Source organism: Camellia sinensis, chromosome 4 (assembly GCF_055761805.1).
Source record: "Camellia sinensis isolate YWXY chromosome 4, ASM5576180v1, whole genome shotgun sequence".
NCBI lineage: Eukaryota > Viridiplantae > Streptophyta > Magnoliopsida > Ericales > Theaceae > Camellia > Camellia sinensis.
This window is the reverse complement of record NC_138964.1, coordinates 157,792,418-157,804,861: the sequence shown is the minus strand read 5'-3', so window position 1 is coordinate 157,804,861 and position 12,444 is coordinate 157,792,418. Positions and strand designations below refer to the sequence as shown.

General features: G+C 34.8%; 2 protein-coding genes across 10 annotated transcripts; one reads left to right on the top strand and one right to left on the bottom strand.

The window, feature by feature from the left end:
- The first annotated feature begins 223 nt into the window (after positions 1 to 223).
- Positions 224 to 7,363, top strand: LOC114262916 (uncharacterized). 8 transcript variants are annotated; one of them, XM_028203371.2, is made up of 10 exons: positions 224 to 731; positions 1,598 to 1,747; positions 2,063 to 2,230; positions 2,520 to 2,666; positions 2,799 to 2,951; positions 3,075 to 3,242; positions 3,345 to 3,527; positions 4,647 to 4,830; positions 4,947 to 5,109; positions 7,092 to 7,363. In XM_028203371.2, exons 1-10 carry the CDS (start codon positions 539 to 541, stop codon positions 7,113 to 7,115), a joined length of 1,533 nt encoding a protein of 510 aa, XP_028059172.2. In that variant the 5' UTR covers positions 224 to 538; the 3' UTR covers positions 7,116 to 7,363. The 8 variants fall into 8 exon arrangements, 4 of the variants coding, with proteins under 4 accessions (XP_028059172.2, XP_028059173.2, XP_028059170.2 ...); XM_028203372.2 differs by having other exon boundaries at positions 251 to 707; XR_014327733.1 differs by having other exon boundaries at positions 265 to 731; positions 4,947 to 5,300.
- Positions 7,364 to 8,481: 1,118 nt separating this feature from the next.
- LOC114262917 (protein SPIRAL1-like 2) lies at positions 8,482 to 12,227 on the bottom strand. 2 transcript variants are annotated; one of them, XM_028203373.2, is made up of 3 exons: positions 11,893 to 12,227; positions 10,135 to 10,443; positions 8,482 to 8,783 (listed from the first exon to the last, which is right to left on the bottom strand). In XM_028203373.2, the coding sequence occupies exons 2-3, from the start codon at positions 10,399 to 10,401 to the stop codon at positions 8,703 to 8,705; spliced, it is 348 nt and encodes a 115-aa protein (XP_028059174.1). In that variant the 5' UTR covers positions 10,402 to 10,443; positions 11,893 to 12,227; the 3' UTR covers positions 8,482 to 8,702. The 2 variants fall into 2 exon arrangements, with proteins under 2 accessions (XP_028059174.1, XP_028059175.1); XM_028203374.2 differs by having other exon boundaries at positions 11,832 to 11,927.
- Between the last annotated feature and the right edge of the window lie 217 nt (positions 12,228 to 12,444).

The window sequence follows — 12,444 nt, the reverse complement described above, 5'->3', positions numbered from 1 at the left end:
AACACTCCTACATCCAATAACACTAAAAAAAAAAAAAAAATAATTGTCTAAATTGTCCATGTTCTATTAGTTATAACTAATGAATGGTTGGCATTAATATTATTTTTAAATTAAAAGATTAAATTGAAATAATTAAAAATTATGATTTAATTTGTTATCAATATTTTAAAACTCAGTGTTTTTTTTTTTTTTTTTTTCAAAAATTTATAATTTTACGGTGACCAAAGTGAGGTGTAAACACAATTCTCCTATTTCTCACTTGGCATTTCTGTATTCCCCAAATGACCTCTCAATCTTTGAAATATTTTCATCTTCCGCCTGCCCACCAAACAGTGACACTTGTTCCCAACTGTGACACTTGTTAGTGGCTGCTTCTCTGAGTTTGCATGAACTCTACCGAACATCCTTAATACCCAAGTCCCCAAATTCACAAATCAGAACATAAACAATCCAATCTCTCTCTTCTTTCTTTCTCTCCAATTTTCTTTTCCCGGAAAATTTCACATTCTTGGGTTCTGGGTCCCTTTCAATCTCGAAAATGAGGTGGGAAAAGTTGCAGATACAGAGCACGGTAGGGGAAGGATGTGGGCCAGGAAAGAGGTGGGGACACACCTGCAACGCCATTAGAGGGGGAAAGCTTCTCTACGTTTTCGGTGGTTATGGCAAAGATGAGTGTCGCACCAATCAAGTACACGTCTTGGACACTGGTGACAGTCTTCAAGCAATTCTGGGTTTTGAATCTATACAATTTTTTGCTTACAGATTGTCATATTGAAGCTTTTTTGATATTTTGTTTTTTTACATTGCCAATTAATCGTTCATTATGTGTTTATATGTTGGACTGAATGCCCTATATGCGTTGCGAAATATAAGTGTATTTCATGTTGGGTCATCTTCTCTTCATTTTGAATCTATACAATTTTGCTACAGATTGTTATTAGAGCTTTGAGACTAAGTTTTGTTGTTTTTGTTTTTTGACTATGCTAATTAAATTAACCATTGATTATATGTTTTGTTGTTAATTTTTTTTTCAAGGGTTTTATTACGTTTATGTATATAGGTTTACGTGATCAGTGTCAATACTGTAAGTTGGAGTGAATGCCCTATGTGGGTTGTGAAATTTTCGGGTATTTCTTGTTGGGTTAATTGTTAGCATTCTTCAATGTCGTCTTTGTGGTCAACATTTTTCATGATTAGTTTTTATTTTTTATTACCAAACAATATTTTTTTCAAACAAATTTCTCAAGTGTGAGTTGTTTTAAACTTATTTTCCAAACATAAGTAGTTCTTTGAAGTCGGCTTAAATTCTTGTTTTGAAAACATGACTTGATTGACACTGACACGATTTCAATTAACTTATTGTAAAATTTTTGAAAACACGAAGACGTGTTTTCAAAACTTAACCCCCCAGTTTGTGAAATAAGTTAAAATTTATAACTTGCATTTGGGAAATTTGTTTAAAAATAAAAGGGGTTTGGTGAATAACACGGTCTCGTATATGTACTTGCAATAGTGCACTTGCATTTTCATGTGGGTGTTGGCATTTTCAAGTGTGAGTTGTTTGTTTTTTTTCTTATATGTATATTGTTGTGTGCAGCTACACGGGCATGGAGTCAACCTCTGATAAAAGGCACACCACCGGTGCCCAGGGACAGCCATAGCTGTACCACTGTGGCTGATAATCTGTTTGTGTTTGGGGGTACAGATGGAATGAACCCTCTTAAGGATTTGCATATCTTAGACACCTGTGAGTTACCACTTACTTTTCTCTTTTGCATTTCTCATCTGTTTAACAATTGAGTTATTTAGTTTTATAGTATGTATCGAATAGCTATGATGGTATTATTTGACTGAAGTGATCCTAAAATTGCTAAACATAGTTTTGTTTACATCTTGTGTGAGTTTTGTTTACATCTCATGTTCATCTCCTCAGCAGTGTTGCCAATGATACTAGATCTATGAAGAACTATATTAATTCGTGTTGAATTGTTTTTATTTATTTATTTATTGTATTTTGCATCACTCTGATCTGTACTTCCTTGTGTGTTTTATAAATACATAGCATCAAATACATGGATCTCACCAACTGTAAGAGGTGAGGTACCAGAGGCACGGGAAGGCCACAGCGCGGCACTAATTGGCAAACGACTTTTCATATTTGGTGGCTGCGGAAAATCTTCAGATAATGCAGATGAAAAGCTTTATGATGATCTCTACATTTTGAATACGGGTAAGTTTATTGATTGCCAAGAGTTTATGGGGCAATGTTGTTTCTCTATCACTCCGAATGCAATATTTATGTAATGCATTACTATGGGATTGTCCCTTTTTTTTCAGTCTTGTTTAAAAAAAGCCTGGTGGTAGCTAAAGCATAGGTTTTAATTTATTCTTCATGATTTTTGAAGGGCTATTGATTTGCATGAATCCTAGCCACTTGACCCCAGCTTTGTAATACTTTGATTCAGAGAACAAAGTGGAAAAGAAAAGGTTATTACTCACCTTCCTCCTCGTTTGTGTAGAAACTTTTGTATGGACATTTGCTGTAACATCAGGTGCTCCTCCACCTAAGTGCGATAGCCATACATGCTCATCTTGGAAGAACAAAATCATCGTAATTGGTGGTGAAGACGCATATTATCTCTCTGATGTTCATATCCTTGATGCAGGTATCAATTCTTCTTGAAATTACCCATATTGACTGATTGCCAAGATAGAATGGAAACTAAAACTTTCAATTTGCTAGAGCCTGTAGTAATTGTATCTGGTTAACAACTATAGTAGTGGCACTGTTTTAATAGATACTCTTATGTGGGGGAAGCTGAACACTTCAGGCCAACTCTTGCCACCTCGAGCTGGGCATACAACTGTTGCCTTGGGAAAGAACTTGTTTGTCTTTGGGGGTTTCACTGATGAGTCGAGCCTATATGATGACATTCATATGCTTGATGTCGGTATGTAATGAAATGACCATGCTTCTTAGGTTCAGAGCATAAAGTTGTTAGTATCTCTTTCTCATCATTGTAAACTATACTTTTGAAGCTCATATTTTTCTATTCTGTCAAATATTTCTGTAGATACTGGTGTGTGGACCAAGGTGATGTCTGCTACAGGTGAGGGGCCTTCTCCTAGATTTTCCATGGCCGGGGACAGTTTGGATCCACAAAAAGGTGGTGTTTTTGTATTCATTGGTGGTTGTAGTAAGAATCTTGAAGCATTGGATGACATGTATTACTTTCACACAGGTTTAGTTATTGAATTTAAATTTCTTTGCTGCTTCCAGGTGCCATTTATTTCTGTAAATATCTATTATATACTAAGACTATTTTAATGAAATTTCACACTAGGACTTGCAAGGGAAAATGAGCGAGATGAACGCCGGGTGGAGAAGTTGTCTTTGAGGAAGCAGCTGAAGTTAATGTGTCAACAACAAAATATACTTGCTTCCCCTGTAAATGATAAGGCACTGATCAGAACTGAGACCAACTCTGAGCTCTTCCAACCCACGTCCACGCCAAGTATAGAAGCAAGTAAGAGCTAATCTACTCTTATCTTAGAATGATTCTACATTGAGCAAATATGATATTTCATTGCCTTTTGTTTTCAATTCTGTTAGTAGTACAAGATATTATTTAAGGATGGAAAATAAACGAGGTGTATGACAACAATTTGGAAATTAATCGAAATCAGAAACATGATATATGTTCTTTCTTTCTTTCATTCACTTTTGTTATTGATAGTTAGACAGAGTAGTACATTTATTTTCCATTATTTGTGTGATACATGTAGTTATTGTTAGACTGCAAATGTACTCGACTCAGCTAAGGATCATTTCCTCTTTTTCTTTCTTTATTCTTCTTCTTTTTTGTCTGGATAGCTAAACAAAGTAGTAAAAAAAAAAAAAGGGGGTTTCCATTTGCTTTGTGATCCTTGTGGATATTGTTAGCCTGCAAATGAACTCAAACTTGGTTGAGGCTAATTCATACTCACTCATGAAAGTAATATTCCAGCTTGGTTATTGGATGAGCTGTACCCAGGGAGACTGAGCTTGGTTCAGTTGGCCACCCGCTCATTTTTGTAGTGTATGGGCTTCCAGCATACATGCCACGTACTTACTGTTGCATCCTCATCATTTGGTGCCTTTAATGAAATATCGTTATGTATGAAATAAATGAAGAACGATAGATAAAGAGTAATCTGCTGAAGGTTTAGCTGCTTTGAGCCTTTGTGTTTTTCCTTCATTGTTTGCATATCGACTGGTAGAGAAAGTTTTGTGGAGATTAAGTGGGAATACTCTGCCATGGCAGGCTTGCTTTTTTAATTAACCTTTCGTAGTCAATTAAAATTTGCTTTTTTAATTATACTTAACACATATGAGTGTCACGCCATCATTATATGGTGTCTTTTAATGATATGTCTTTGCTTATCAAAAAAAAAAAAAGAAGAAAAGAGAATCAGATAGTCAGTCAGTGTGCTAACCCAGGAACTCGGTAGTAATGGAGTTCTGAGAAGTTGATGATCTTGCTAATATTCTTTTCTGACATCAATAATTATGTATTGGCTAATTTTTGAGAAAATGACAATGTTTGTAAATCTTGGATTCCAAAGGATATCAGATGTGTATCTAATAAGCAGTTATTCAAATGCAGGCAAACGTAATATATCTTTGAGGGAATACCATCCTTTTCCAGGGAAGAGGGCATTTCGAGCCAAGGTGACCAAAAACTTCCCAGTTGGTTTCTCAATTGAAACTTTCATTGACGGAAAGCTTCTTCGTGGGGTATTGTTTACCAACAAGTTACGCTTTTACCATCCAAACGATGACTCTAAAAGGTGAAATATGGTAATTTTGTATCACTAATTTTGGAAGTCAACAAAACATCAGTTGCTCGAAAGCCATGTTTCCTGAAAATTCTGATTCAAATAGTTATACTATATTCTCAAATCAGGAAAAAGGGAGCTGTGAAAACCGATGGTTTTAAGCTAAATGATGATCAAAAATCTAACTCGGAAACTGCAAGACCAATCACACAGGATAAAATAGATGATGGGAAGGTAGATGCTGTTCATGGAATGAGTCCGGCGCCTTCTGATGCTTCTCAGCCCCGTGAGGTTACATCTTATTTCCCTTTTTTCAGATGGAAGAACTCCTAGGCTGTGTTTGGATTAAGGTTTTGGGAAGGGATTTGTGGAGGGAAAGGAGGGGTGACCGTTGGTTCAATGGTTAAAACTTGGCCTAATAACCTTGAGGTTATGGGTTCAAGTCTTGGGGCCACCACTTTGTGCATTATGTCAAAGGTTAGGTGTGTACTCAATCTTTTCCCTCCTAAACACACATTAATGTGTACTAATTGAGCGGCGTTGTTTTTTTTTAATTTGTGGAGGGAAAAGAAAAAATGAAGGAAAAATTTAAGGAAATGGAAGCTAAATTTGTTTCACTTTTTCCCTTTCTTTTCCTTCCTTTCACAAATCACCACTCAAATCCTTGATCCATAAACAACCTTAGAATTCTTTTCTCTTGCAGAACACTAAATTTTGCTATATTTCATGCAATGAAGCATTTTGGTCCTGCTAGTATTCATGTTTTAAATTATAATGACCATAATATATGTATTCATGTGCTGGTAACAATATTCCACAAACATGATGCCCTCTACTTAAGCGTGAAACAGCGTGGATCTTGCATCTCTTTCTGCTTAAGACCAAGTTGGATCTGTTTGGTTGAGTTTTCAAAACTTGTTTTATGATTATTTTTAAAAAAAAAAAATTAATAGAAATTAGTTTGACAAAAATAAACAACAAAAAAGAGATTTGAATTTTTAAAATTTATTTCTGCCTCAAAAAAAGAGAAAACCATAGGAAAATAATGAGTATTTTTTTTATTTTTTTCATGGAACTAGTTTTTGAATTTTTTTCAGAAATAGATTAAAAACAAACTCAACCAAACAGAGATGCATAGAAGTGGAAGTGAGAAGGATTGAGGAAGAGAATAGCGCACAGAGTGCTATATTAGGTTCCTGTGGCTGTTTTCATGTGGTATACATACACCGTGACATTAATGAAATTCTTATGGAGAAATTATTACATAGACCCAATGTTGAATTCCCCCATTATTGGAGGAGGTCAATTAACATTGAGTTTAGACAGTCGAGCATTTTTAAAGTGCTCCAGAACATTTAGGCTTTGTTTGGCATTTTATACATTGTATTGTAGCAAAGTAAATTTTGGACTTGAACTGCCTAGAAACTGCTGAATGCTGGGAAGTCTAAAACCTTTGGCCACTGTGTTTGTGAAGTACCGAAGGTTCTGGAAAGTGCTATTTTACCTGTTTGACAAGGACTTTGAATGAAGCCTTTCTTGAGCTACTATGACTCATGGCACTTCCCATAAATTGATATCATACCTGTCTAGTAGAAAATTTGAAAGAGATCAAATGTGACCAAATTTATAAGAGTTGGCTTGTCAATTAAAGGAATATAATTTTTATCCTTCAGGATTTCTAAAACTTATATTTCATCATTCACTTTGAAAGAAAAAAATATGAATCAGAAAAATTTTAGATTATTAAGGTTTTCATATACACCATGAGAGAAGCTGGAATGACAAATTGCATGATATCATTTCTGGTGTTTATGGTACAGATAGATTGCTGTGAAATGTCTTATATTTTTACTGTACAGTCAGATTTACTATAAAGGTCCTTTTACAAACAGCCAGGGCCCGGGACCAGGAGGTATTTATTGTATTTTTTGGCTTGGGTTTTCAGTGTAAGAGTGACAACATTGTAGCAGTTGATTTGAGAGATTCAGAGCTCTAAAATCCTTATTGTGCATAGTAGATTTGATCTGTTCCTCTCTGTGGACTTTGCGCACATTGTCAACCCACGTATATCTTGTGTTCAACGTGTTTAATTGTTTATCTCTACTGTTTTTGTTATTGGAAATTAGAACCATTCAATTGCTGCAAAACACAGATGGTCTATGATTGAATGGAAAACATATTTTTGTTTGGATATTCTTATGAACTTGTTTGCTTCTCTTTTGTCACTCCCTCTGTGATTAAAACTTGGAGGTTTTCTATCTTTGTTATTGCAGATAGGGCAGGGCATAATTGCTTGAAGCAGTTGGTGATAACTAAAATTAACAAACCAGTCTTTGTACATTTGTCACTCCAAGGTGGCCATAGATGCAGTTGACAGGTCATTATAGAGTTTGTTCTTCCAAACTGGTGAGATATGAGTTTAATCCATAATAGACTTTAGTTCTATGCATTGTCTTTCTTCTAAAACTTCAGTACAGTTACTGCTTCGGATTCAACTACATCATACACTCAGATCTTTCAAGAAAAAAAGTTTTGCTTATTACAATGTTGGTGATTGTTGTGAATGTATTTCTAATAGTAGTAGACTTTATTTGCTGTTGTGGCCATAATTCTCGAAGTTGCTTTGGATATATCAGTGTTATATGTGCCAGTTGCAACATCATGCCCCATCAGCTCTTCCAACACTATAGCCAGGTCCTCCGGTAAAATTTTATTCAGACCAGGGCCACCACATAAGCCCAGTTTTTTCTTGGGGAACAAAAGAAGAGAGGTTAGCTAAAAAGAAATGCTAAAACTCATGGAATCTGGTTGATTTTTTAATTATTATTTTTTTCCACATTTACCTTTTGTTTGTTTGTTGAGAAATTGAGATGAAAATAAAAGGAAAGTGAAATTTGGAGCTCATTTTATGTCACTGTGGTTAGTGAGGCAAGTAACTGGATTAGTTTTTTTTTGTTTTTTTTTTTGAAGCATAAAATTTATTTGGCATACTGATTTTGAAAAAGGAAAATTTTGTTTGAAAAAAGTTCACATTTTTAGAATTCCAAAAACTTGTTTTTGAATTTAAAAAAAATATTTTTGCACAAAAAATAAAAATTGGTGTTTTCAGACTGTTGTTTAGTATAACCTAGTGACCTGAGAAATGCTAGAATTTTTTTATAGCCATTCATATATTACACACAATAGAATGGAGGAATAAAACACAAATGAAAAAGAATGTGTTTCGATGCTTGGAAATCTGGAAGGAAAATTGACCATCCTAGCTGTTATTTGAGCTGACTTAGGCTCACATACAAGATCCATAATTTTACTGGAGAATCGGCACTTATAGCCAGATGAGCATGTATTTTGTTTTCATTTTTTCATGTTTCCAAAAATAAGACAGTTAAAAAAAAATTTAAAACACCTACCCTTTTCATTATTGTGGCGTTTCCTAAAAAATTATCATTTCCTGAAAAAAAAAATTTTAAAAAATCAGAACTACAATTACTGAGTCAAAACTACAAACCTTTAAGTCCAAGAGAAAAATGGGCATTTCACATGCCCGTGCAATTGTGTTACCAAACTGCCTTTGGTTTCAGAACCGTGTTTTGTGAGCTTATACAAGCGACACACCAAATACTAAGAAAATAGGAAACACACTGAATTGATTAACAATTGATAAGCACGGTAATTATGGACTGTTATTGCATCAAACTTGAGTCTTAGAGAACTTGAAAGTAAATCCGTTCTCAACGTTCCAAACAAAGAAAAGACTACATATTACATGATTACTCAAATGTCTGCAGGTGGACTAGAATAAGGAAATATTGTTTGGCCCAAACTTTAATGGAACCTGGACAAACAGTAATGAACTTTCCTTAACCGTTGATACCACCAGGTAATTAGTTGCTGCCACCACCAAACAGGTAACCCAGGGAAGATCCACCACCTGGGGCTGCATGGACTTTAGTCGAAGGCCGATCCTATGCAGAATCAAAAAATAATTCAAAGTCATCAAAAAGGAAATTTGTAGTCACTATAAAGTACAATCATGTGTTAAAAGTCACAAAAAAAGATTGCCCTTGGATTATCACAGGAGGGAAATGAAAAATATCTCTTACGCACCCAAAAATAAATATGAAACTTTTCCCCAAGGAAAGGGTAACAGTGTGAACCACAAATAGAATGAACTTCTCCAGGCAGTACATTTATATGCTTCCAAGTTCCAAGTTTCTCCGTCAATTTTATAAATTATAATATCAGAGAACTCTGTAATGTTATAAATTATAGAAACCTTGTATGAAGAGAAATTGCACAATTTGACAACTCTTAATACCTAAACATTTATAATGATGCAAGTGGTTAAGAAAAAATATCAACAATCTTGGTGCCTTCGACCCCCCTCATGCCTCTTGTAACATATACTCGCGCATTCATACTTCAACTCTTAAGCATATCATTCATAAAAATAATAAGGGGTAGTTTAGGGTGTCCTAAATAAGTGCACTTTTTTGTCTTTTTGGACTAAAAAATTGAAGAAGAAAATATAGATGTTTGGGTTAACTTTTTGACTTTTTATGAAAAAATGTGTAATAAAAAATTGTAAAAATTGGTTTGTAGGAGAAAATTAGGATTGAGAGTTGTGCAGCCGTAATTGTTGACTTTTGGTGAATAGTGTTAACTTTTTAACTTTTTGAGTAACTTTTTAACTTTTTGACTTTTCCTAGACATGCCAAACTTGGCCTAAATAAATTCCATTGACCTTCGAAGTAAGTTTTTATTGTGACAAACATGATAATGAAGAACAAGATGCTAGCAATTGTCCTAAAATTGACAGTGGATACATGAAAACATCTTGGAGCCCCTGTGCATCTACAAGGGTGAGGTGGCAAACATCATTTGGCCATTAACACAAGGAACACAAATGGCAGCAACAAGACCATCAAAAGGCAGTAAGTGGAAGTGCAGCAATGCTAAAATATCATAATATTTTTCTACCCCGGAAGGTGTAATATTTTATTAGAAAAAAAGAAAGAATTAAAAATGTCATCATGGAACACCAAGAGTTGTAATGATCTCCATTCCTAACATCAATTGCAAGTTCATACGATCTTAGTTAACTTCACACTTTCCAGTTATACTACAAAAGTTTCCCATGGTGTTTCAAAACAAAAGCCAATCCAGCCACAAATATTTTTTGCTTTAGTTCTAAGAAAATCATGATGGCTAGCCTCTCCAATCAAAACTGTGATGTAATACTGTATGCATTAATAGAAGCATCTGAAATAGACTTGTGTGACCAACAACAAACCATAACTGTGACTGAGATCCTACCGTGAGGAAGTTGCCAGTGTTCTGGCCATCAGCTCTATGATAGTTGTTCGCATTGTTTCCTGGGATGCCTGCTGGAATCTGCTTACTAACATCTCCTGCTGGTGGTGGTGCTGTGGCAGTAGGCTTTTGAGGAGGCTCATTGCTAGCAACCTTTCCAGGATTTTGAGCAGCTTCAACATTGCTAGTGGTGGCTTTTGGAGCCTCACCACTTCCAAAAAGGTAGCCAAGAGAACTCTGTCCCCCACCGCTGCTGACTCCACGACCCATTATGAAATTTGAATTTGTTAATAGAACTCTCCAAAAAAAACCCTGCAGAAATTTCCAAGCATGTATGAAAGAGATAATGTGAGCACAACACATAGGGAGCAGAAAAGAGCTTCAACAAAATTGTTAGGTTAAACTGAAGTTGTTGACACAAATCAAGCAATGCATACAACACAGATGAGCATAAGCAACTCATGTTGCTCATGTCAGACAAAGTTAGTTGTGTCATGCTCAGGGAAGTTCCACCCTAAAAATTATGCTTGGGGGCTATAGCTCTTACTGAGACATTAGGAGCCTAAGAGCCCTGTGTCATTGTTCAAGTCAAATAGAACTCATGAATGATTGACAGATCAATCTGTTGAAGAATGTGATACAGAAAAACAAAAAACAAAAAAACAAAATATCTGACTGAATATCGTTATTTTTATAGGATTTTAAAAGCTTGACATTGAAATTTAGCCAGCTTCAACAGGCCTTGTCAGAATGCATGCAGAGAATAATCACAAAATCCAACCAAGTTCACTGATCATGTTGCTTTTTCACAAACTTGTCAGTGTCACAACTGCATCCGCATGCAAAATTGGCACCCATGCCAAAAACGAAAACAAAAAAAAAAAACCAACAACAATGAAAACCAAAACCAAATGTGATGTGAATTCATATGACGTTGATAATGTTGTCCTGTGATGGACATACCCATTCATGAGGTACTTCATGTCAAAACAATAGAAAAGAAGAATAAGAATCACCGTTGTTCACAAAAACAAAACCAGCCTCTTAGATTCTGCTAAACTTAACAACGGAATTGCATCGCAGTCCGTGCAAACAACTAATTTAAAACAAAGAAATATGTGAAGTAGTGAGGTTGCAAAAACTCAAGTCTGGACAAAAAAACTTTTCATTCATGAAACTCTAGATCTATCATAACAAACAAAAGGCAGTAAATATCAATTGCATATAAGAGGCCCTAGTTAACCCATTTCCAAAATACAACCCTCCATCTTGAGCATCAATGATTGAACAGAAAAGGCCCAATCACTCTTCCAATTAAAAACAACAATATAATCCCAATTAATCAAATCTAAAACCTTATTGCTCAAAAGAAGTCCAATCACATTGTACTACATAAGTGAACTAAAAATCATCACATTTTCAGATTATTCTTTAAATTTTGGGGGTGGCAATAAAGAAACCCTAAATGCAAATAGTGTAAATATCACAAATTAACAAAGATAAACGTCATTATCACAACATCGCATACAAAGATCGTAAGCACAATTTTGGGACGCTGGTTACAAATCGCTTATGAATTGAAAATCACAATGTGAGGCTCGATGTGATGCGTATGTATAGATCTAGATGAAATGAGCAAAAGATCTGAAGCAAAAGACACAATCAAAGCAGTGAGAGAGAAAAGGGGAAGATGATCTTACAGTAGAGCGAGAGTAGAGAGAGAGAGAGAGAGAGAGAGAGAGAGAGAGAGAGTGGTGAGACCTGTTTCTGCGTGGTGAGAGAGTTCTTGGAATCAGATCTGAAGCGAAGTTAGGGCGAAGAATCGCACTTTATACAACTTTTTACTGTTGATGAATGCGCTGTATTATCATTATATTTACAAGATCTGTTTGGATTTGTATACCAAAAAATGCAAAATATAAAAGACCAAAAATGTTTGGTTCACCGGGTAGCTCGGCTCCGCCCGAATGGTGTGACTGGATGATTGCTCAGACGATTGGTGTCATTTTATTTTTTTTTATTTTTTATTTTTTATTTTTTTGATTAATTATGATTGTCACTCTTATAATTTAGGGATAGTTAGAAATAATATAAATAAATAAATTTTTTGATTTCTTACGAAAAGATATGTAAAAAAATAGAGAGATGATGTGATAAAAATAAATAAAAAAGACAAATTATTTAGGAAATGTCAAACCATCCCTTAATATGTCAATTAATATCTATTTTAACAAACAGTATATATGAATTCAATCAATTTGAATGAGTTATTGTTGAATATAAATAAAAATAATAGTTATATTTTTTTTTTTT

What these genes read in the sequence shown, in the direction of transcription:
- LOC114262916 (XM_028203368.2), top strand. Translation starts at nt 539, where the DNA reads ATGAGGTGGGAAAAGTTGCAGATACAGAGCACGGTAGGGGAAGGATGT. An exon ending in CAGTCTTCAAGCAATTCTGG is followed by an intron (nt 732 to 1,597) that starts GTTTTGAATCTA and finishes TGTTGTGTGCAG; the next exon opens with CTACACGGGCATGGAGTCAA. An exon ending in TTTGCATATCTTAGACACCT is followed by an intron (nt 1,748 to 2,062) that starts GTGAGTTACCAC and finishes ATAAATACATAG; the next exon opens with CATCAAATACATGGATCTCA.
- LOC114262917 (XM_028203373.2), bottom strand. Translation starts at nt 10,401, where the DNA reads ATGGGTCGTGGAGTCAGCAGCGGTGGGGGACAGAGTTCTCTTGGCTAC. An exon ending in ACACTGGCAACTTCCTCACG is followed by an intron (nt 8,784 to 10,134) that starts GTAGGATCTCAG and finishes GATTCTGCATAG; the next exon opens with GATCGGCCTTCGACTAAAGT.